The sequence below is a fragment of the Danio rerio genome, chromosome 5 (genome assembly GCF_049306965.1).
Source record: "Danio rerio strain Tuebingen ecotype United States chromosome 5, GRCz12tu, whole genome shotgun sequence".
In the NCBI taxonomy this organism is placed as follows: Eukaryota; Metazoa; Chordata; class Actinopteri; order Cypriniformes; family Danionidae; genus Danio; species Danio rerio.
In genome coordinates, this window is record NC_133180.1 from 46,744,790 (window position 1) to 46,771,016 (window position 26,227).

Consider the following 26,227-nt stretch of genomic DNA (forward strand, 5'->3'; position numbering starts at 1 on the left):
ACTTTATTTCAGGAGTGAATAGAAAGATAGAAAAAAAAAGACACAAAAAGAACTAAACCGTTAACACAATCCACAAACCTTATAAATAAATCACTTCACTTCCCAGAAGTGATGTCAAAATGTAATAATTTGCCTAACTCTGAGTATTTGTAGTGTTAAATGAGATAAGGAAACATTTACGCAACTTCATTTAACTTATGCAACTTTATTTTCCACTGCAAACATGTGCTCTCTCTGAATGTGCTTGAATCCTCATAAGTGGTCAGTATTACATGTTCTCGCTTCAAATAACTGATAGCAAGCAGACTGATGCGTTTACATGCTTGACAATCAGTTAATGCTTATACATTAATGTCTACATTCATTCATTCATTCATTAAAGGCTTAGTCCTTTTATTAATCTGGGGTCGCCACAGCGGAATGAACCACCAACTTATTCGGCACGTTTTTACACAGCGGATGCCCTTCCAGCCGGAACCCATCACTGAGAAACATCTATTCATAATTATTCACACTAATACACAACGGACAATTTAGCTTACCAAGTTCACCTTTATCACATGTCTTTAGACTTGTGGGGGAAACTGGAGCACCCGGAGGAAACTCACGCAAACGCAGGGAGAACATGCAAACTCCACACAGAAACGCCAGCTGACCCAGCTGAGGCTCGTACCAGCGACCTTCTTGTTGTGAGGTGACAGCACTACCTACTGCGCCACTGCGTCGCCATATTAATGTCCTATCATACATTATATATATACATTACTATCTGGGCTGTCAGCTTATTAAGCATAATCAGGTTAAGAAAGTGAATGTAAACACACTAAATGTAATGTATCCAAGCAGAACCGTTTACTTCAAAACTATTTATTTCTTTAGCAAAAAATATTTGAATTAGTATGTGAAGCTATGAATAAGAGCCTGTATCATGGTGGCAGAACAAACTTTAGATTAAATTAAAGGATTATTTTCGAGTTGACAAAACCAAAATAGTGCAATCAGACTTTGTTGGTACCATGACACTGATCATTAACTTTCTCTGTCAACTCAGGCCTTAACCAGAGTTCATTGAGCGTGTGTGCATGGAGGCATGACATTAGCAGCAAACAGCCAATCACATAACTTGAAACTGAAATGTTTCGTGATATATTTCTCGAAAGACAGTAGTTTAAAAAAATACTGATAATTTAAAAACATTTTATACAGCAAGATAAAAATAGATGTCTATGAATGAGAACAGCTAAAAGAAAACCGGTTCATTAGTATAAGTGAATTTGTGTAGTAAGTACAGTTGATAATATGTACTGTACGGGTATACTGAGACTCACAAGTCAAAACTCTAAATAATGTATAATATTATTTATTTATATATTTATTTATTTATTTTATTTAATTTTTTCGGCTTATCAATCCAGGGTTGCCACAGCGGAATGAACCACCAATTTATCCAGCACATGTTTTACACATGCAATTACCCTTCAAGCTTTAAACATTTATTTGTAACAAAATGGGCCATAGTTTATGAATGTGTGTTTGAATGAGTGTATGAGTGTTTCCCAGTGCTGGGTTGCGGTTGGAGAGGCATCAATCAGATAAAACATATGCTTGAATAATTAGAGGTTCATTCCTCTGTGGTAATACCTAATAAATCAGGGACTATGCCAAAGGATAATGGATATCAAATAAACTACTAGCCAAAATTTGGAATCAGTAAGATTTTTTAATGTTTTAAAAGAAGGCAAGTCTGCAATTCTACACACTGTTTGTAAAATATTATTACAATTTTATAAAACTGTTTCCTTATTGAATTAGGTTTTATATTTAATTTTATTACTGTGATTTAAAGCTGATTTGTCTTCTTTTATCAAATGACCCTTCAGAATTCATTATACAACCCCAAATCAGAAAAAGTTGAGACAGCATGCAAAACGCAAATAAAATAAGACACAATTACACCTGAAACACTTCATGACTTATTGTCTTCAGTCCCAGTCCTAACCCGGTTTCCTCCATGTGCTCCAGTTTCCTCCACAGTCCAATCACATTTGGCATAAGTGAATTGAATAAACTAAATTCGCCATGGTGTATGAGTGTGTGTAAATGCGAGAGTGTATGGGTGTTTCCCAGTACTGGGTAGTGTCTGAAAGGGTAACCAATGTTAGTGGTTTATTTCGCTGTGGTGAACCCTGATAAATCAGGGACTAAGCCAAAAGAAAATTAATAAACTACATCCAATAAAATAACAGTGAATAATAATGCATTTCATAATTACAGTTTTTACTGTATTTTCTATTGAATAAATGCCATCTTTGTGAGCAGAATATTATTATAGAACATTTAAAATGACATCTTACTGATTCCAATGTTTATTTTTACTGTACTGTAATTAAAAATGATTATTAAACTAAAATTGCTTATGTGTGATGGATTACAGATATAATAATAATAATAATAATAATAATAATAATAATAATAATAATAATAATAATAATAATAATAATAATAATAATAATAATAAGCAATCTTTGTTAAAAATCAGATCTTTTACACTAAAAAGTGTTTTACTATTTAGTGACCTTTAATTTTATTTAAAAGAGAAACTGTGTCACTTTTCTCACAGTTGATTGGTTGGATTAGTTGCTTGGTTTTTGATTTCTAATCCGGAACATAAGCAGCCCCGGAGCAGGTTAGCCATGCAGCAGAAGATACCATGGCTACAAAAAAGTGATTAAAGTTAAGCTACCTTCATGGCATTTAAAAATATACCCAGGACTAGCCAACTAATTTAGCTTCATGGTACAGGCTGCAGCACTGAAACTAATTCTTATTTATTATCAGTTTAAACAGAGTGGATGAAGCACCTGCTGAAGTTAAAGAGCAGCCTTTCAAACACCAGTACTGGCCCTGTACTGCTGAGGATGATCAATGGTTGTCCGGCCAGGAGACAGAAGACTGCACCAGTCACCGCTGTACCCAGAAAACTCTCCAGCACACCCTTCAACAAACATACAGAGTGGAAGAGTCACATGGTTAGTGAAAAACACAATCACAAAATTATGAATACTATTATAGTTTTTATAATTTTTATTATTATTAATAGTAGTAGTAGTAGTAGTAGTAATAGTGGTAGTAGTAACTGTCTGTAGTGTATGTGTGTGAAAGAGTGTGTATGGGTGTTTCTCAGTGTTGGGTTGCGACTGAAAGGGCATTCGTTGCGTAAAACATATGCTAGATAAGTTGGTGGTTCATTCCACTGTGGCGACCCCTGAATTATAAAGGGACTAAGCCAAAAAGAAAATTTATGTTCTAAACTGTAAGCCCGATTCACACGGGGCTACACAACAGCTATCATTATAGCAGCGTCAGCCAATTAAACTAGTCTGCAATCAGCTACTGTGGTACTGCTGGGGTATTTGCATAAATCTGATTGACTGACGCTTCCATTGGCGCTTGAAAAGTTGAGAAATTCAGTTTGCAATGCTTGACGTCACCCGTTTAAATGGGAAGCATTGACGCTGACACCCTGTGTGAATGGGGTGTGAAACTGACAGCATACACTCGAAATAATGTTGTGTTCCAGACAATTCCTCCATGTTGTCACAACCCAAATTGATTTATTTAAGACTTAATCATTGAAGTGGATTGAAATTAAGTTGTCCCAAAAAAAAACCTTATGAATTTTGTTATTTTGACTTATTTTAAATAAGTAGTTTGCAAGCAGCAAAAGTAATTTTTTGCATTGTAATTAAACGCCAAATACAAAGATCTTTCCTTTTAATTAAAAAAAAAAGTTTAGTTTTAAGAGTATAATATAGTTGGGGGGGGTCACATTTTCTGCACAAAAATTCAAATCTCATTAATCCCTGAAGACTAGACAAGGCTAAGAGAAATTCAGTGTTTACTGACATATTAATTGCATTTGGAACATTATGTTTTTTTTTTGTTTTTTTTTTCAACCTTGGTACAAATGACCTTGCATTTTAAGATAACTTGGGCTGTTCTCTTGCTTGGCACATTTTTGTTGGATTACAACAAACCATGATGCAACTATTTTGTGCACTGCTTCAACTCCTTTGAACATTTAATAAGCTCTTCATTTTTATCTGGTAAAAGTGTTTTTGCTAAGATCCATGACAATTTATACATCAAGAACTTGTATTATTTTATGTATCTTTAGATTCTGCAAGACTCTTTGAAGTGAACCAGGATTCAAAATGTACACATTTCTGGTTTGGTAAGGATCAAAATTTAAGTGTGAACATACAAAGTTACTTTAAGAATTGTAATTTAAAAAAAGCAGCATATAGAAGTCACAGCCAAAAGTAGTCAAGACAACAGACATAGCTGCAGTACATTGTCAAACACTGAATGTAGGGTTCCACACCATTCATTTATCTTGTCCCAACACAAATCGATTATGTTAACTTAAGCAATTTAAAAATCTCAAGAATTGTTGTTTAAACTTATTTTAAATAAGTTTCAGTGTAATGATTTGTTAATAATGAGCATTGTATCTTCAAAAAAGCTTACCCAGAAATGGCTCAGAATAAAATCTTAATAAATCCCTTTAATGTAATTTCCCCTAAATGAACAGTTAATAGTCTTGTTTTATTAAAAATATTATCAAAATCAAGAACTCTTTATCATCTACCCAAATTTAATAAATTGACCCATAAATTAACCGTTAATTAACCATTAACCTGAATTAACCATTGAACAATTTTAAATCACAAGGCGTTGCGTATTTTAAATAAGCGCTTCTATGTAAGTAGTAACTAACCCTGCCCTAAATAGTTTATGAAATCTCAATATTCACTGAAATCCCAATGATATTTGCCAGACTCTAACAGCAAATAATATTCATGAAAACTATTAACAAGCAATTTACATCCTTTTTAAATCAAATAACCCACTGTCTGCACATTTCTCACACAATCTGAGTAAAAAGGGCCTGTTTATGACTAACTCGGACCCACTCTGGGAAATATAATCCAGTCCAGAGAGGAATGGCTGTAATTGAGGTGTAAAATTACCTCTTCATCTGTCTTTTGACCTTCGCCAAATACCGTGACTAAAGCTAATTATCTTGTTGTTCTGCCTGGAACACTTTCATTAGACATTTAGACCTTTTGTTGAGTAAAATAACAAACAACAGTTGACTAGTTTTGACATCCTGTTAATTAGTCGCTATTCTCAAAGGATAGTTCACCCAAAACTGAAAATTCTGTCATCATTTATTCACCTTTCAGCAGACAAAAGCTATTCAAACAGGTTTGTAACAAGTGAACACAAAAGAAGATATTTTGAGTAGTCTTGGAAACCGGTAAGCATTGACTTTCATAGCATTTGTTTACTATAGAAGTCGAGGGTTACCGGATTAAAAATTTCTGTAAAATATCATCCTTTGTGTTATTACAAGAAACTCATAAAGTTTGAAACCACTCGAGGGTGAGTATTTATTAGTTTGAACTATCTCTTTTAAACTCCTAATTTGAAATATAAATGTACACTCAAAAAATAATTACTGTTGCTTGTTCAAACTACTTATTTAAAATGAGCTCAAACAACACAAATCATTTCTTTGGCCAATTTATTTGTTTTAGGTTCTGTCCACTTAAATTTGCTAACTATTAAGTTAACTTAAGCGTTGTGTGTTGGGACAACATGAAGGAATTGTGTTGGTCCAACTACCGGGTTAGGAGATTTGTAGTTCCCAGCCTGCTTTGCGTGCCATTGAATAAAGAGAGGGAAATGTTGATAATAAAAGTAATCTTAGCTGTTTAAAGTAAAAGAAGGACTTGTTAAAAGTTTAATCATCACTTAAGATTGGAGATTTAGAACTTTGATCAGTGAGCAAAACTGTCTAAAATTAGTTCTGAGATCAGTCTCAATCAACTGTATATGTAACTCATGAAATATTTTAGTTCATTATAATTTCAAATAAAACTAAGACTAAAAACATAACTAAACTAAAAGAGACTTCGAAATGTACGACACATAATAGACATACAGCTGAAGTCAGAATTATTGTTCCCTGTTCATTTTTTTCGGCAATTTCTGTTTAATGGAAAGAAGATTTTTTTCGACACATTTCTAAACATAATAGCTTTAATAACATTTTAATAACATAATAGTTTTAATAAATTTCTAATGATGACAGTTCATAAAATTTGACAAGACATTTTTCAAGACACTTCTATACAGCTTAAAGTGAAATCCAAAGGCTTAAATAGGTTAATAAGGTTAATTAGGCAGGTTAGGGTAACTAGGCAAGCTATTGTATAACGATGGTTTTTCTGTAAACTATTGGAAAAAAAATATTGCTTAAAGGGGCTAATAATTTTGACCTTAAAATAGTTTTAAAAAAAATTAAAAACTGTTTGAATTCTAGCCAAAATAAAACAAATCAGACTTTCTCCAGAAGAAAAAATATTATCAGAAATACTGTGAAAATGTCCTTGCTCTGTTGAACATCATTTGGGAAATATTTAAAAAAGGGAAACAATTTCAAAGTGGGGATAATAATTCTGACTTCCACTCTACATTATATTATCAGGCCTTTGAGTTTAAGTTAAATACAAATACAAATGTATTTAAACTTGTATTTGATAAAATCATGTTGGACCAACTCAGTTGCATTTAAGTGAGAATTTTTTTTTTTTTTTTTTTGCTGCTAAACAAATTTATTGGATGAAAATCCTGCCCTCAATTTAATTGAGTTCATCCAATGAGTTATTGTTTTAAGTGTCTAAACATTACTACATAAATAAATCCTTATAAGCACAACTTTGCTTGCTGCAAATACTGCAAGGATTCCCTGAGCTAAAACATTGACTAGCCAACGGCGACCTCAGCATTCATCTTTAAGACAGCTAAATATATGATCTATGATACTTTAACTTACTAAAATGACCTTTGAACTCGAGGTAACCTTTCATAAGGAGGGCAGAGAAGAAGGTGCTCCCAGTGTGCGTCAGTTAAAGATTGACCAAGATTGAATTACATTGTAATCCTTGGTGACATTTGACTGAATCTTATTTAGAAAGTCTCGGGCACAGAGGGCATATGGTGTATTTCATATACGTGCACAGTTTCTTTTGATTTTAAGCTGAGTTCACCTGCATGTTTTCTGTGGCGTCGCCCAGCAGTCCTCCAAACGTGATGGCATTGGTTACTGTTCCCAGATAGATGAAAAGAATGGCAGACAAAGACTGGATGTGTAGTGAATCGTAGAAATCACTGAAGAAAAAAGGGACTTTTCTTTTGACGTCAAGAATAAGGCCTCCACAAAACCTGATGAATAAAATACAAAGTGTATCAATTAAATCATTTAATTTTAGCTTTCAACTCATCTTATCTTAATCTGTTTTCCTATATCCAAAGATGTATATTCACTCTGTACAGTGAAGTTCAAAAACACTGAAAATCTGGATTCCATTCTAATTTAATAAATAAATAAATAAATAAATAAACATCAATAATTAATAATACTAATAATAAATACTAATAACAACAATAATAAATTAATTAATAATAATAATAATAATAATAATAATAATAATAATAAGTAGAATTAATAATAATGATAAATATTATTTTTAATTATTATTATTATTATTTATTGTTATTATTATTATTATTATTATTGTTATTATTATTATTATCAGTATTATTGGTATTATTATTATTATTATTATTGTTATTATTTTAAATAATTAATGGTAATAATAATAATACTTATTGTTTTTTATGTATTTATTTTATTATAATTTATTTATTATAATTTATGAATTATTATTATTATTAATTAATAAGAAATAACAATTTATATTATGATAAATATGTATTTATTGTTTAAATAAACATATTTACAATTATTAATAAATTCAATAACAATACTTTTTTAATAAAATTGTAAAACTGACAACTCAATTAGCAATTCAATGAAAAATCACAATTAAATTAGAATAATGCACAATACAAATATTTTATTAGTGGTCTTACCCTTTTGTTCTCGTTGTTTAAACGTGTTCATGTTTTTTTATTGGTTTTATTAATTGGTAATGTGGATTAAAAAATGCAAAAGCAACACTAAATAGCATCAGGCAGTTCTTTACTAAAGGTCAAGGCATTCAACACCGATGGTGAACTGTACTTGAAGATTCAAGATAACAGGCTGTACTCGGTAAACAGGGCTCTTGCTGATTTCATTGTTTGTCTAATATTAAGATAATTATAGTCATTCTGAAAGGGGTCAAATAAACCTTTATCTGAATGATACCACTGTGTTCGTAGGCTGAGCATAATCTGGTCCTTCAGAAGAATTTACACAAACATTAACTCACTTCCCCGTCTTCTTCAGCTCGTCACCCACTGCGTGTCCCCCGCCGCCGTGCCCACCGCTGTGAGGAGTGTCTCCATTCATCTGTGTGCTGTCCCCTCCAGCATACATGTTCTTTCTGGACAGCATAACAAACAAATCCAGACACCTAATGTTATTAAACAGCCAAGTTATCTTATTAAAGAGAGAACAGGGAAAAAAGATGACAAAAGACACACTCAGTGGATTGTTTTCAAGCCTAAAAGTCCTCAGAATTAAGTTAAGTTAACAAAATAAGCTCATAGACTGGAAGTCCTCACAAATGTAATACTGTGTGGAATAAAATACAGTATAGAGTTGATAATATGTAACAATTGACTACAAAAACATTCAAAAGTGTCAGTTGTGAGATTTATACATAAATCTGAAAGCTGAACAAAATAAGTTTCCCACTGGTTTGTTACAGTAAAAAATACCCTTAGTTTTCACGGTAAAATAACGCAAAAGAGCGAAGGTAAAAAAACTCTAAATTATAAAACATGACATGACAGTTAAATTAACAGTTAAATACTGTTAATGTACTGGTACTAGTACTTTTTACATTTTCATTTTGCTAAGATTACATTATTTACCGTAAAACCCCTTAAAACAATGGTAAAGTACAAAGAAACACTAAAAAGTTGTAGCAGACGCTGTAGTAGTATCAGTAGTGGTAGTCATTGTTGTAGTAGTATCAGTATTAGTAGACATTACAGTAGTAATAGTCGTGGTTCTGGCTGTAGTACCAGCAGTAGTAGTTGTAATATAAGTAACTTTCTGTAGTAATAGTTGGTGTAGTACTTGTGATTTATTATCTTTGTCAGTTATTACTGTTGTCCTTTCTTTCTTTTTACTGTCATTATTACTATCATACATTACTAAGCATTGTTGTTACTCCCTACCTCTGGCTGGTTTCTATCTGTTTTACTTATATCTGCTTCATTTATTGACTGTTACTGTTCCTTATGTATTTACTCTGACCTTTCCACCAAGTTACCTTTACACGCACACACACATCCACACACACACACACACGCCAAATTTTTTTTCTCGCCACCGTCGCCACTGGCTTGCATTGTTCGGGACTGTGCATCGATGGATTACTCTTCAGTGTTTAGACTCTTAGCAGTGAATATTAAACCACACTGACCTGAACTGAACTGAACTTAAACTCTGAAAATTGGACTGTCACTGTTTCAATTCACTATAATATTCTATGTGAAGCAGATTTGACACAATCCACATTGTAAAAGCGCTATACAAATACAGGTTAAATTAATTTAATTGACAGAAAGACAAAAACAGAAAGACAGTGATAGAATGATAGACATAGGCAGACAGATAAACAGATGGAAAGAAAGACACATACACAGACAATAAGACAGAGAAAAAACAAAAGACAGAATGATAAAATGATTTATGCCATTAGATGATAAAATGAGCAACCAATGTAAAGATAGACTACAGTCACTGATAGACAAAGAAAGATAGACAGACAGACAGATAGACAGACAGACAGAATGACAGAATGATAGAATTATAGATAGAGCAAAACAGCAACAGATGTAAAGACAGACTACAGTCACTGATAGACAAAGAAAGATAGACAGACAGACAGACAGACAGACAGACAGACGGACAGACAGACAGACAGAGTGATAGAATTACAGATAGAGCAAAACAGCAACAGATGTAAAGACAGACTGATGGACAGAAAAAAAGACTGACATACAGACAGCAAAAACAAAAAGACAGACAGTGATAGGATGATAGACTGAGATGTAGAGCGATAAAAGACAGAGAGAGAGACAGATAAGCAAATAGAAAGACAGATAGAGACAGTAAGACGACAAAAGGTTGAAAGTTTGCTTATTAATTGCCACACCAGCAACATATGGCTATTTCACAGCAAGATCACTGTAGATCAAAACAGACAGACAGAATGATAGAACAATATATGGAGCAAAACAGCAACAGAACAACAGACCACAGACAGAATGACTGACAGAGAGACAGATAAACAGATAGATAGACAGCTAGATAGATAATAAATGAAGAATATGCACTGTTGTTTACACTCAACAGCCCCTGACTGCGTGTCTGTGTGTGTTGTGTTGTGTACACTGTGTGTTATGCTGGTGTGAGTGTGGGCTGTGGGCAGCTGTACTGTATGCTGCTACAGATTGAGGTGGCAGTAAGTGGTTGCAGCCTGCTGTCATTTCACCTCAAGCCAAAGAGAGATGACGCACTTCATCTAATTAATTTGCTGCTATGGTCCTCCATAATGAATGAATGAATGAATGAATGAATGAATGAATGAATGAATGAATGAATGACCTGGCCAGGTGACCTTTGAAACTATTTCTTACTATATCTTACTATATTACTGCTTAAGTCTTAAAGGGATAGTTCACTTCAAACAATGAACATTTACTCTGTTTACCCTGAAGTGGTTTCAAAGCTTGATGAGTTTATTTCTTCTGACGAACACAAAAGAAGATGTTTTAAAAAAAGCTGAAAATCTGTAACCATTTACTTCTATAGTAGAGAAACAATAGTGAAAGAACAAATAGTGTAGAAGTAAATAGTTACACGTTTTTGGCTTTCTTCAGAATATCTTCCTTTGTGTTTAACAGAGGAAAGAAAGTCAAACAGGTTTGAACAAATGAATGGAGAGTAAATGATGACAGCATTTCATTTTTGGTTGAACTATCCATGTTTTGGCTACTCATAAAAAGATACATAATAACTACCTCTTATCTGAGGATGGCAGGGATTTTGGAGGCTCTATCCTGATGGCAGGGTCCCATTCTCCGGGAGGAAGGACGATGACCTCATCCAAGAACTCATCAATGCCAGCGAGGAGATCTTGTCTGTCCTTGGCTTTATACGCAATTTCATGGAAGACCTTGATGAGAGAACTGTGATTACTGGCTAACTCACATGACCATAAAAGCACAATCCTTTTTTTAAAAGAATACACACACACACAGAGTACAATCAGGAACGACAACAGTTTGCCTAAATAACTAATTCATCAGTTAATGTATGAAGTGATATGAAATGGGTAGTTTTGCACATCTAAAATCAAATAAATTGATTTAAATAAAGAAAATAAACTAGTCTTTGCTGGAAACAAATCTGTTCAAAAGAGTGATTCAATTACAAACCAGATGTCACAGGTGGTATTTAATAAAAACTCAATGCATCAGTAAGGGTCACAGGTATTAATTTAGCATTTCCTGATGCTTGCTCATCTCCCATAACGATGATTACCATTGACTTGCATCATGACTCACCAATGACGACAATCCCACCTAAACATGCTGTGGTGCAAATGCAGTATTAGAAATTCCTTATCAAATGATGCTGCAGAAACATTTTCTTTCTAAGACTCTTTCTCATATCAACCATCGTCTGACGAGTAGTGTTGCCAACTTTGCAATTTTGTTGCTAGATTTAGCAACTTTTCATGCTACGCTTGCAACTTTTTTTTTTTTTTAAAAAGCACCTAGCAACAAATTTAGCAACTTTTAACATTTGTTTAGCCACTTTTAGCAATTTTTAAAAAGTGACTCTAAACAGCAGTGGCTGCAGGCTTCACTCAGTAGAGTAAATCGCTAGCTCAAATTGTTTTTCATAACTGTTTATTTACTGATATTTGTTAACATGTATAATTGAGGGTAATTTAGGTAGCAAAGAATAATTCCAATAGTGCTATAATGATTGTCACTTTTACAAATGTGTTACTTTCACAAGTTAAAAAGAGTAAGTACACAATCTGATTTTTAAAAAGAATGTAACTGTTCTTTATCATTGTTATATTTAAAAATAAAAAAATCATATCAAAAAGGGTTTGCATTACTTTTATAAATAGTCAGCTCTATTTTTCATACAATTCTAAATGGATATTTCAAATAATGTTTTTGGTGAAATGGCCAGTCAATTTGAGAAAACATTCATTATTTTGTATTCTACAAAAAGATGTAGTTTTGAGTTGCGATTCCGCAATGACATCATTGCGCAAAGTAATATTTTAATAAGATCCTATTTATTATCTAAAGAATTTATCTTCAGCTTTTTTATCTTGTATGGAAATTTTTTTATACATAAGCAAAAATGCATGGCTTCAGCCCCTACTTTTCAACATTTTCTGACTGAAGTTGACTCACTGCTCAAGTCTTTCCGCATGTGTAACAGCAAAAAAATGTGTCAGATTCCTGGTTATATATGAAGAACTGTTGTTTATTGACTCAGATTTGCGTTAGATAGCTTTTCTAATGCTCTCAATTTATTTATTTTCATACAATTGTAATTTACTTACCCCTTTCTTTGTTTTGTTAGTCTTTTTTCTTTCTACAGCCAATGTAGTTTGTATTTTTCCTCTTTTGTATCTCTCTTATGTTGATCTCCTAACTGTGGTTGTATATTTTCATTCTTTAATAAAAAAAAGAACCTATTTATTGTGCATCTGAATGTAATGTTTTAAGGAGGTTAAACCAATCAGTCACTCCTCCCAGTCCCTTTTAGATTTAGCTGCATCATGCTGTGCCACATTAGCTATTTACATGTCAGACTTTGTAAGTGAAAAAACTGAGCGCTTCTCTAGCGAGAAAACAGTTAAAGTCCAACTGCGCAAGGATAAAGACCATCCAAAAGTATGTTCTTCCCAGATAACAATCGCTGAAACAAATAACACAGGCTCATCAAGGAACTTTGAATAATCTTGCCTGTCAGTGAATGTGTTCACATCCTTACTTATATGCTTAATAAATAATATAACAACACTGAAAAGTACATAGGGTGATGTATGCAGCATTACAGCTCAAAACAATATTTTGTTTCTAGTTTTTACACTTTGTTGCGAGTATATATGTTATGAGAGGGATAACGTAGATTTACCCAGTTGCTATAGTAGCCTTCAAACTTAAACCGCATCCTTCCGCTTCATGTTGAGCCTGTTTGCTTTATTCTATAATAACAACTGCTTGGATACGTTATCCCTTAAATAACAAATGGCATTACAGACCAAAGCTAGCCTTTCAGCTAATTTGGATACATTTCCATTCTTGTTTTTTTTAACAAAGCGCTCAATGTATACTTTAAATGTGAAATAAACATCAGCCTTCTAAAACATTTATTGACTGATTTCTGCTGCCGTGTGAATGAAATCAAAACCTTAAAATGAAAAGTGGCTGTGCATATACCTCATCCGACATCAGGGTGGCAATTGCTCTACCGATTTCATGGTATGACTTGGCTTTGCCTTTGGGTCCAAGAAGAATGAACAGAAATCTGGTAAAAGCGATAACAAAATATTATTATATATTTATTTATTTCAATTTTTTTACATTTGTTAAATAAAAGCCTCTGAATTGAACATCCCTACACCACAAATGTTGCATTCTTGCTTAGCCTTGTGGAAAGAGACTGTACCTTGTGGGCACAGGCACTTCAGTCAGCGCCCCCAACATCACAGCCTGCTGAAGTCTCACAAAGGCCACAAACGGACTGTCTAGAAAGTCCACTTCTCCAACCAGAACATTGGAGGCTTCGGCATCTCTGGGCAGCTTCTTCATGAACTTGTTCTTCAGCTGGGTGGCAAAAAAAAATTATAGGATGGTATTTTAATGAAGCAACAGATAAAAACAAATCAAACCCCAACACATGACCTCATTAAAAGAAATTGCCCTGCTGGCTTTTCATGCCAAGACATTCTAACAGCCGCAACTGTCCATGTAATGAAAATTACAAAGATTGGTGGACGTACGTGGGATGGTTTATTCTGTGGTTCAGCGAAGGCCTACTGCGACTCCTGCATTCTTTTGCTTTTAACTCAGGGAAACCAGTAGTAACCAGTATAAAGATCAGTTCATTTGTTTTATTTATACGGGTTGTTTTTGTTCCTACCAATGATAAAGTGAAGGCCAACTTCAAAGGCAGTGGCATCTTCCAGCTCGGTCTCTGAGGTCGTGCCAAACGTGAAATTTACAAGCCAGAGATAATTAGTACTCAGTGCTCACATAACCATTTATTTCAACTGGTGCCTCCAAGGTCATTCATTGTGAAATGACACTTTTAGTTATTAAAACATGCAATGGCTCAAACATATTATGAATATAATGTACTTTTATATATTTATAAATAACAATAGTGCAAATGCTCAATATTCCTTTAACAGACTAGCAATCCAGAAATCCTAGACATGTCATTTGTGAAGCTCATGAATCAGATTTGACAGCTCTGCTGATTAACCTGAACATGGGGTTACAATGTCAATCAATTAATAAACCAGAGACCCAGTAATTCCACCAGTACATAAACAATAACATTCTCACCTGAATGTCTATTTAACAGCAAAGTGAGCAGTTTAGTTACCCATTGACAAAAGAGCACCTTTCAGTGACACAATGGAAAACATTTAACCTGAAGAACCTGACAAATCAGAGATCATCTATTTTCAAAGGCTTTTTATTAGACTTTATCATAGCACAACCATCCTAACACTGATGATCATTGCATTATATTTGTCAAACAAATGATGCATATTCTGATGTATTATCGTCTGCATTTGATGGGATGACCTTGTGTCAGGCTTTAAAGCAAATACTGGTTTTATAAGCATGGCATGCTTTGGTTAACTTTGAAACGTTTTACATATTCCTGGAAAGTCTTGAGGATGCCTTTTAGAAACCTATACATTTTAAAAACATTTATGCACAGACAGCACAGTTAGAAGGGTTTGCAGGGTTTATATGTGAATGCGCCTGAACCACTAAATTAGTCACTAATGTCATTTATAGGTCTAAACGCTATGGACAATATTTTATATAAGGACAATATATAGTTTTGATTTACAGTTGAAGTCAGAATTATTATCCCCCCTGTTTATTTTTTCCCCCAATTACTGTTTAATGGAGAGAAGATTTTTTCAGCACATTTCCAAACATAATTGTTTTAATAACTAATCTCTAATAACTGATTTATTTTCTCTTTGCCATGATGAGAGTAAATAATATTTTACTAGATATGTTTCAAGACACTTCTATACAGCTTAAAGTGAAATTTAAAGGCTTAACCAGGTTAATGAGGCTAACTAAGGATAGGGTAATTAAGCCAGTTATTGTACAACAATGATTTGTTCTGTAGACAGGGGTAAAAACAGCTTAAAGGGGCTAATAATTTTGACCTTAAAATGGCTTTAAAAAATAAATACTGCTTTTATTCAAGCCAAAATATCTTTATTCAGAAGAAAAAATATTATCAGACATACTGTGAAAAATTTCTTGCTTTTAAACATTATTTAGGAAATATTTAAAAAATAAAAAATAATTCAAAAGGGGGCTAATAAATCTGACTTCAAATATATTTACAGTAAGACACTTACACAAATTATTATCAGAATGTGATCTTTATCTAAAATTTTAATATGATAACTTTTATTTAACCAGGTAAGTCAATTGAGAACCAATTCTCATTAACAATGATGTCCTGGCCAAGAAGCAACATAAAAAGCAGATACGAAGCAGCAGGCACACAATACAATAGCAATTTTACAGATGCAGGGATAACATACAAAACCAAGAAAAAACTAAAAACAAGCACAGTGATCTTGTACTATTAACTGGATTGAATTTTTAAAGGATGATACTAGAATATAAGTGTTGAGCTTTAAGGTCTGCTGCACCCGTACCAAAACAAATTGCTGCATGGTAAATAACATCCAGCTTGTGAATGGGGAGTTTTCAAGGCTGATCTGTAAATGAAATCCTCATAATCCAAAATTGGTAATACTATTAATTTGACCAAATGCTAATTTAAGACTTTGTTTCTGTAAAGAAAGCCATACAGGCTTTTACCTTTTTGAGCAATACATTTATATGAGTTTTAAATGACAGTTTACCATCTAACCAGATTCCAAGATGTTTGTACCAAGTCAACATAATCCATCTCAGTACTGTCCAATGAGGACATTTTAGGAGTAAACTCAGCATGTAGTAAATTTCTGTTAAAAACCATACATTTTGTCTTATTAGTATTTAAAACTATATGAAGATTGGTAAAAGCGCTTCGGATGTTAGAAAAACTGGCTGTAGTCAGAGATGAACTAGATATAAATAATGGTATAAATAGATATAAATAATGGTATCATCAGCGTATAGATGTGTAAGAATCACCTGTCATTAACATAAATGTTAAAAGGGACCCCTTTATAAAGCAGCAGGGGATCTGACAGAAGCCCCTCCACCCTGACTGATTGAAGATATCCAGAACAGTAGTTTTAATATTTTAAATCATAAATGAACAAAAAAAAGTCAAATCATACACTATATTTCTGACTATTCCTACAAATATAACTGTTATAGACTGAAGAAAAGGCTACAAAAACTTCTTATAGCTGATTACTAATAAATAATAATAACGAGATAAAACCTGTCATGTTTGTTTTCCTTTAAAGTTAATAAAACCATATTTTTTTTTTAAAATATCTACTTAATGTGGTTTGTTCATCACAGATATCAGAATACTACACAACAGTGAACATGGTACACAGTGATAAAGCTTTAATACGTTTTTAGTAAATTATGACTTTTATGGTGATTAGATTTTTAAGTTTCCTCGAGTATCTTTCATTTTAAAAAGAGAAGGTTGAGACAAATATGTCAGCCCAATGTCATGTTCCCTCCTTCATGGAAAAACCTTTCAAAAGCTCAATGAATTCTTAATAATCTTGGAGTTAAAAAAACAAAAAGTACCACAGAGCGACAAAGATTATCTTAGCCATGAATGAAACAAAAACAAGTGAGGAAGTGATAGCCATAAATGGGGAGGAGTGATGTTACTACTCAGAGAGCAGACTGCAGACAGCATTACCAGAAGAGGGTAAAGGGATGATTAAGGTATTATAAGGACACACCTTAAGCAACCCGTAGTGTTTTTCCTTAGCCTTACATCAGTGTTTATCACAAACCAAGTCACAGAAGGGTCGGCATATTCCATTGATGCAATTATTTCATTATTTTTATGCATTTCATGTGTTTAGAGTGTCCTAGCATCAAACAACCCATTCAACAACAACAAAAAATCCACCTCTAATGAAGTCCCTGACAGGTATAGATTGTAGAACAGTTTCATCTCTGGATAACTTCCACTGAACAAGCAGAGCTTTATTACACTGGTGCATCAATACAATCCACATTCTGTATTCAAGCCATGTATCAGATGACTAGCAATTACGTGTCAATTGCTCTCAGAATCAGCCAAGTATTATTAGACTGTTAGCTGAATAAGTTGACATATTTAGAAATGTATTTGTATAAAATGTCTGCTGGGCCATCAAAAAAGCGTTAGCATATATTAAGCATTAAAGTCTACTAATGCATCATGTAGTTTTACATACAGTAGTTTATGTTACTGTATTGTAGCCAACAAAGAATCCAAATAGAACCATCACATCACAAGGGTTGGAAAAAACTCTAATATATTTACTCAACTGCCTGAAGGGGGCGCTCTCTCAGAAGAATAAATCAGGGTGCTCTTGCCCTACATTACAGAAAGAACCCTTGGGGCTTTAAAAAAAAAAATCATGAAATGGATATTGAGTTTGCTCCATTTAAAATAGTAATTTATTATATAAAAATATTAATTAAACAAAAGGGATAATAAGTCTAAGCCACCATATCAAATCACTTAGAGATACTCATTCATGTTCCTCAGCTTTCCATTAATTTCCAGATTCTGTTAATGTTGAATCTCAGACAGCAAGAATTACGTCACAAAAAAATATATATATATATGTGTGTGTGTGTGTGTGTGTGTGTGTGTGCGTGTGTGTGTGTGTGTGTGTGTGTGTGTGTGTGTGTGTGTATGTGTGACAAGCCATGAGACTTTCACACAAAGCTGAGCCACCCTTCAATCTACACTTACTCTGTCCCAAACTGTCCATGTCTCTGGGCCACCTCACACTTCAACAGTCTCAATCCCCATCAGTGCCAAAAACAGAGGGCAAGGGGCATCACCCCAGTGTCAGTGAACAGCTGATGCCCTCCACTAATCACATAAACACTGCTGTTTTCTGCGCAGAGCAGCACAGACACATTGTCAAAAATTTGCTAGCTCTTTCCCATTTTGCTGTGCTCAGCAAGAAAGGAAGGGATGATTTCTCACGTAATTAGGACAGATCGGACAATTCCTCTGAGGTTAACTTCTGTGAAACGAGTTAATTTTTATGGTTTGTCACAGATTGACACCAGCTTCATGACCTCCTGCTGCTCCCTCAGTGAGAGTACAACTTCCCATTAGGACTAGAAATGTCTACAATTCTCACCATCTCTGTCTTTGTGTTACACACTCCACTGCTGTGCACATAACACCTCGTAGTGTCCCATTTTATTTCTTGGAATACAATACAAATATTTTACACAAACACAGACAGTGTCAAGACATATTAGGGCTGCACAAAAAAAAATTATAGCGATATTTTGTTCTTCTTCAATATACTGTTTATTCTGGTGTGAATAACATTTCACCAGACGATTTGAATAGATCTGTTTGGTAAAAATTCATAATTTATTTTGATTGGGATTATTTTATAGGGGAGTACATCACAGGGTCTCTGCTCTTTCATAAACAGCAGATTGAAGGATTTTCAAGAACTTTTTAAATCACCATTAATTTTAAAGTCTTTACTGTGTTTAACAGTTCACGTACACTTAAAGGTGCAGTAGGTGATTGTCTTCAGAAGCATTTGTGTTGTGCTGGTTAAAAGCCTCTTCAAATTCTAATAATAATGATTTAAGTAAATTATCTAAATGTATTTACATGTATTTTTATGTTCTGGGTAAGGCATAAGACTAAAAAATTTTCATCCAATTAAATATTGTTGGGCTGACAATTGCCAAAATTCTGTTAAGTAGCCCAAACTGTCTCTCAGCAAACGTAGATTTTTACATCTGCGCATCTAAGCAGATCTGCCATTTGCGTGTGCATGTGTGCCGCATTCATGACATGTGCACATGAGAGAGATGAGAGTGGTAAAAACAAATGCTCAATCTAAACTTTTTAAAATCCTGAACCAATATTGGAGTTACTTTTGCACGCTGGAAAAAGGACGACACCATGGCTGAAATATTCCTTTTTGACGTGTAATGTTATGTTTTAAAACTATTTTAGTCAAGCAAAGCTGATGTAGATTTTGTTGTTATTTATGGGTTATTTGCACAGAAGCGTTGTTCAGCCACTGAAATCTCCCGGCGAAAGATTGATGTGACTATTTTCAGTTTCATAAGGGACCCTTTACAGCATCGAAAATGTAGATTTTTATTTAGTTTGAAAACAAAACATTGGTAAATATTGCTATTCTGCCTAGCCTGCTTTACTGAGGACTTAAAAGAACTTATTAGCCCCCCTGAATTATTCACCCCCTGTTTGTTTTTCCCTAATTTCTATTTAACAGAGAGAAAAAAAATTCAGCACATTTTGAACTTAATAGTTGAAAGAGTGATTTATTTTATCTTTGCCATGATGACAGTAAATAATATTTGACAAGATATTTTTCTAGACAATTCTTTACAGCTTAAAGTGACATTTAAAGGTTTAACTAGGTTAACTAGAAACAAATTCAAAGGAGGACTAATAATTCTGACTTCAACTGTATACCAGCATTAACTACAATGGAAACACATTTACCTTCTTGTGTCAAAAAGAAGGATTAGACGAGATTCCTAGACAAACTAGTGGACTGAACTCATCTCACACATTTTGTTTTAATAATTTAAGGTCAATTCTTAAATATTATTTAGTAATCTAGAATTACCTTCTTAAACTATCTTACATGTTGTTTCCCAAACATTAAGCACCTGCTTTAAAGCACAAGATAGCATAACAGTTTCTTATTGAGTGTGTTGTCTGATACTCTGTTGAGCAACTTATTTACTAAGTGGGAGAAGAAAGCTGTGGGGTTTTCCTGCTTGCATAAACATTCATTTTTATTATTCGTATATCAAGCTAGTTTCCAAGAAGGTGTCAGTTTTATTCTCTCTAACGGCCTGGATGTCAACAGTGCTTTATTCATGTTTTTATTCAACAGTATTTTATAATTATACTATATTACTGTGCCACCATATTACATATATAATTATGTTTTAACTACTCTCATCTCAATTACATAATCTTGGTGTTTTTAGTTTTTTTTGTTATCTTTGATTGATTATGATACTTTTGTATTTTTTGTTAGGGGGACAGTTTTATCATCAGTTTCATCATCAGATATGCATCAAAATAGCCTTCTGTCTAATTCTGGTGCATTTGCAGCAATGCTAATTATTGTACACTGTCCCTGCCAAATAAACAAATAAATATTTATGATTTATTTTATATTTCATTTTGCGCAAAAAAACTAATTAAAACTTTGTATATTTATGTATATTAAACAAAAAATCTATAACTTATACAGTATATGGTGCTGCTTTTCAATGTTGATATTATTGTTGTTTAAATACTAAGAAGCATGTTGTTCTTCTCCCCCAAGGCTGCAATTATTAATTTCCTTATGCTTAGTACCTTATTTATCAGGGGTTGCCACAGTGGAACGAACCAACAACTATTTCTGCATATTTTTACGCAGCGGATACCCTTCTAGCTGCAATCATGTTCTGGGAAACACCCATTCACATTCGCACACACACACTGTGGTCAATTTAGTTTATTCAATTCACCTATGCCACATGTCTTTATACCCCCCTTTGTGGGGGGGAACCAGACCACCTGGAGGAAACCCACACGAACACAGAGAGAACATGCAAACTCCACACAGAAATGCCAACTGACCCAGTCAGGATTCAAACCAGCATCCTTCTTGCTGTGAGGCAACCACTGAGTCACTGTGTCGCCTAGGCTGCAATTATTTGTTTTTAAATTCTAATTACTAATATTTTGACAAATTATGTAAAGAATATCTTAACGACTGGCCCCTGAATTAGGTAAGGGATAATCAACATATTGTCATGGGCAAAAGGATTTCAAATGTGGAGAACTGCCTGACAAACAGTGGACTGGAGCTTATTCTATGGTCATTTGCAAAGTTATAGACAGGTTAAAACTAGTTTTGATCTTTGAGATCAGTTTTTCGTCATTTATGATATGTTAATTCTCCTAGTCTACGCATTGAATCAGGAATGCAGGCAGTCGGACAGAGAGTGAGCACAAGATACTTTTTAAAGATTTATGTGTGTAGCTACATCTAGATAGAACAGTACTGAGATAGGAAAACGAAGTTGGAGAGAGAGAGAGAGAGAGAGAGTTAGGGTTGGTAAATGTCCTTGAGCCGGCATTCAAACTCGGGACGCCCTGATGTGCTACTGCACCATATGTCGGAGCAATAACCACTAGCCTATTGCGCTACCAATTTTAACTATTTTTGAGGTATAGGGAGGGTCTGTGATTTGGTATTGGCTTTTTTTATATTTTAATCTATTACCAGGGTAAATGCAGGAATCCCAAATGTAAATTCAATACGTTTTAGGACTTATTAAAGACCTTTTCAGAATATTTTAAGACCTCATTGCCACTTCAAGTTCTAAATCAGTATCAAACCTTTAACTTACATTTTCCCATTTTGTCATCTAATTTCTCTATGGTTTCGCTACTTGTGGAGAGCGTCACAACAGCTTTTCCGCATTTGTCGCAAATTATGTGACATCACCCGGACGGAGGAGGTTGGCCGGACATGCCCCAGCCAGAACCAATCATGTGGATAGAGCACGCAATTGTTAATATTCGTAGAAAAATAAATATATTTATTTTTTTGGAGCCAAACACTTTGGACAACGCTTGAACAAAAGTTAAGACTTGAATTAACAACTTTTAATACTTAGGACCCTGTGAACACTCTGATTACTATGAAAGCTAGTGCAATATTTTATAATTTACAAAAAAATATATATTTTATGAAAAGTACCAGATTAACTAAACAAGCTTTACAGCATTTATCTGAAAATTAACTATTTTGTAACATTATAAATGTCTTAACTGGCCCTTTTGGTAAACATCTTTTCTAAGTAAAAGCATTAAAAATTGAAACATAAATCTAATTTTTTTTTTTCACATTTGGTGCATGTGTATACAGTACATTTTGAAAACACACTAACCTGGTCTTTCTCTGGCTTGTCAGAGATATCGTTCAGGCTGCTTGATGTCAGGTTGCGATGTGCAGTGGTTGGGCTGCCTGAGCAAAATTTGTGAAAACATTGGTTGAGTGATACAGCCACAAATTAAATAAACACCGGTTACTAAATTTAAAAAAAAGAAAATACACATTTACAGAAATAACCCAAATGCAGAAAAACCAGAACATCTCACATGATAGATGATAGATAAAACCAACATGATAGATGATAGATACAGTAGAACCAATTGGAAACCAATGAGACTGACAACACTGTACAGAATATGAGTACTTTTTATAAAACTCTTAATTTCCTAAAGTCCATGCATATACTAAAATGATTCAAATTAGAAAAAAGCGATGTGTCAAGCAAGAAAGGAACCTACTTCCAGAACCCAAATCATTGGCATCATGCTGTAAAAAGCATTTGCAGGAGAACAGGATCAGGACAGCGAAGCAAAGTGTTCCCAATGACACAGAAAATCCATCAGGGCTATTACTGACAAGGATTGTTTTGTTACAAAGATGTCAGTTTGATGCAGCCAAAAAAAAATAATAATAATAATCGCAGCTAAAAGAAAAAAAAAAGCTGTCAAAAAAGTTTAAAAAAAGAGGCTTAAAAGTTATAACTAAAGTAAACTAGCCTGTGTGTGTATATACAAAAATATATATCTTACATCCACCTTCATAAATCCTACATTATCTGATCAGGGCTGCTTATTATTAAACGTTATGGTTATGATGATATGATGATCTCCAGTGGAAAGTTTTACAGGAACTGTCCAGTGTGATTATTAGAAGACTTTGGAACTGAAATCTATTAGGGCTGAAGATCAACATAATGGGAAAATCTAGATATGACTATTTGTTACACAACACTCACTATGGGGATTTCTACACATACATGGTCACAACAACAACAAAAGCTTTAGTAACATGGTTAAACTGTCAAGAGTCATATCATACATTCAAATTGTTCTTATTTTTCACCAAGGTTTTGATTATTCAAGAATCCATAAACCTTAAAATATTCATCCTGATATGACTCTTTTTTTTTTTTTAAGAGAATTCACCCAAAAAAAGACAATTCTGTCATAATTTACTCAGCCTTTACACATATATTAAAGTTTCTTTTTTCTGTTGAACACAAAAGCAGATATTTTAAGGTATGTTAAAAACTGATAGCCATTGACTATCATATATGTACATGTTTTTTACTACTATGTATGTCAATAGCTATGTTTCCACCCACCTTTTTTTTTCTGTGAAAAAACATAGTCATGTGATTTTGTTATAAGGGATCATGTGATGATAAAAATGTGAGTGAATGGACAAACCAGCAGGCTGAGCACACTATAAAACATCTGAAATTATGTTTTGGTCATTCTAAAATGCCTTGACCATTTCAGTATTAGTGTTATAATGACCTCCAGAACTGTCAAGAGCATCTGTGCTCCATGTCTCATGCCTTTAAACCCCATGATGCATTCATTGCGTGTCTGTATCGTCTTCTGAGGTGCAAGTCATTTATTAAATAAAGAAAAGATTCAAGCAGCTTCTCCTACCACAAAAAAATCAATTTTTACTGTTGATATTTGGTGCCAGTTAATCAAACGATGCTTTTTTTGCACGTCTTTTTATGCATCAATCCAGTTTTGCTCCAGTTAATTAGCATTTTTAGAAGGAAACACAGTTAAAGGCTACCAGTTTCCAACATACTTCAAAATATCTGCTGTTCATCAGAAAACAAGAAACTTATAGAAGTTTGTAAACATTTGAGTGAACACATTTTTTGGGTGAACTATCCTTTTAAATGACCATGTTATCGTCACTACATTACACACAGCATGGAATGAGAATCGACCCTGCTGAAAGATCCAGGATTGCTGCTCACCAACATGAGCTAATGTTTTGAATACATGAAGCCTAAAGAGATGGTGGCTGCTGGTTTGCAGGTCTTTACAATAGGAAGTGAGAGTGCTGAGAATATCAGCTCAGTTTTTATATGAATGTGCTAACATGGAATTACAACTAGGCATGGGCTGATAACTGTTTTCAAGGTTTACCGCAGTTTGGAGAAGTCAAAGTTTTAAAACGTTCAGCTATACCATTTTTAAGGTATGCGTAAGATTTTTTATTTACGTTTTTTAGTTTTTAGGACAACAGTATCTCCAGCAGAAAAGATATCCAAAGATGCCTTTTTAATTTGTAAAGAAATCTGTGTTTTTGAAACAATTGAAGACAGCGGAAGTCAAGGATTCATTTTCAATATTCAGCCTGACATGTTTACTGCTCCCAAATATTTTAAATGTCTCAAAACACATAAATTGTGTTCAAAGGGGGAAAAAAGTTCTTGTTTTTTACTCAGACATTTAAAAATAATACATTTTAGAGCAGTAATCACAATACCGCCGAACTGTGATATCTTTATCCAAGGTTATCATATCGTCAGAATCTTATACCGGCCCATACCTAATTATAACTAACACAACTAACATGACTTCATGTTGGATTTCTCAGCAGGCCACAACACATGCATTGGCAACTGGTAAGTTGGACTTACTAGGCCATCCCATGCTTGGACTTCCAGGGGCTCGCAAAACCTCCTCTGAGGTGCGAGTCGTTAGACAAGGCACTGAACTCTCAAGTGGATTACGTGCTTTTAGTGACGAGTGCAGCAGAAAGGGTAAAAGAAGGTAAGAAGGGTGAAGAGAAAGACTGTTAAGGTGACAAGAGGTCATATCAGTGCTTTTAGCAAGCTTTGTATTCGAATATGTGACACGAGTAAAATCTCACACACTGATAAAAACTGGTTTGTATACTAAATATACTGTAAGAAGTTCAATTGAATAATAATTATGGATTATTTAAGTAGTTCATTGTTTATCAAACTAGAGTATTGATTAAATATTACACATTTTACAAGTGAAAAGGGACTGTTTATGTGAATTATTAAGCTTCTTAAAGGAATAGTTCACCCAAAGACAGAAAATTCTGCCATCATTTACTCACAATTCAATTTCCACAAGCACACAAGAAGATATTTTGAAGAATTTTGGAAACCTTTAGCCACTGACTTCCATAGCATTTGCTTTCTTACTATAGATATTCATAGTTAATGGTTTCAAACCTCTTTCAAAATATCTTTTTTGTGTGTGTTCAACCTTTATTTGAGGGTGAGTAAAGTCAGTAAATTTTCATTATGAGATGAACTATCCCTTTAACTGAAGGCATGAATGAATATCTGCCATAAAATCAATTGATCCTCTTGACAACAACCTTGTCTTGTATGCATCAAAACACTGTTCTCTGATCAGTTCATAAAAGGTCACATTCTCAACAATGTAATGCAACAGCATAGTGTATGTGCATCACTGAAAATGAACACAGAAACACAACGGACCAAACAAAAATTAAAGACTGGTAAGTAAGTTACTATTTAAAGACTCCATGAGTTCACTCTATGTCTACTGCTTTGCTTGTATTCTCCTAAAAATGTTTGACCAATCAAATGCTCTCTACATTGAGAATTTCACACATTCAATAAAGACTGTACACTGTAAAACCTAAAAAGTTAAGTTAATTCAAACCATTTGAGGAAACCAATTGCAACAAACCATTTATTTTTCAAAACTTATTCTAATGAGTACTGTGAACTGAATCCATTTGAGTAAACAAAGCAATTTGAGCACAATAAATCCAGA

At 33.7% G+C, this 26,227-nt stretch overlaps 1 protein-coding gene across 25 annotated transcripts in view; it reads right to left on the reverse strand.

The window, feature by feature from the left end:
* The window catches only part of slc4a4a (solute carrier family 4 member 4a), a 129,541-nt gene that overhangs the window by 35,913 nt on the left and 67,401 nt on the right, over positions 1-26,227 (reverse strand). For 16 of the 25 annotated variants that reach the window (XR_012406055.1, XR_012406054.1, XM_073950848.1 and 13 more), the window contains 7 exon segments: positions 22,507-22,583; positions 13,796-13,953; positions 13,567-13,654; positions 11,113-11,267; positions 8,346-8,459; positions 7,119-7,293; positions 2,862-2,995 (listed from right to left, as the gene is read on the reverse strand). Coding sequence is in view for 22 of the 25 variants with exons in the window: in XM_073950848.1 (XP_073806949.1) it covers positions 2,862-2,995; positions 7,119-7,293; positions 8,346-8,459; positions 11,113-11,267; positions 13,567-13,654; positions 13,796-13,953; positions 22,507-22,583 (901 nt within the window). In the remaining 3 variants the exon portion in view is untranslated. 25 annotated transcript variants of the gene reach the window in all.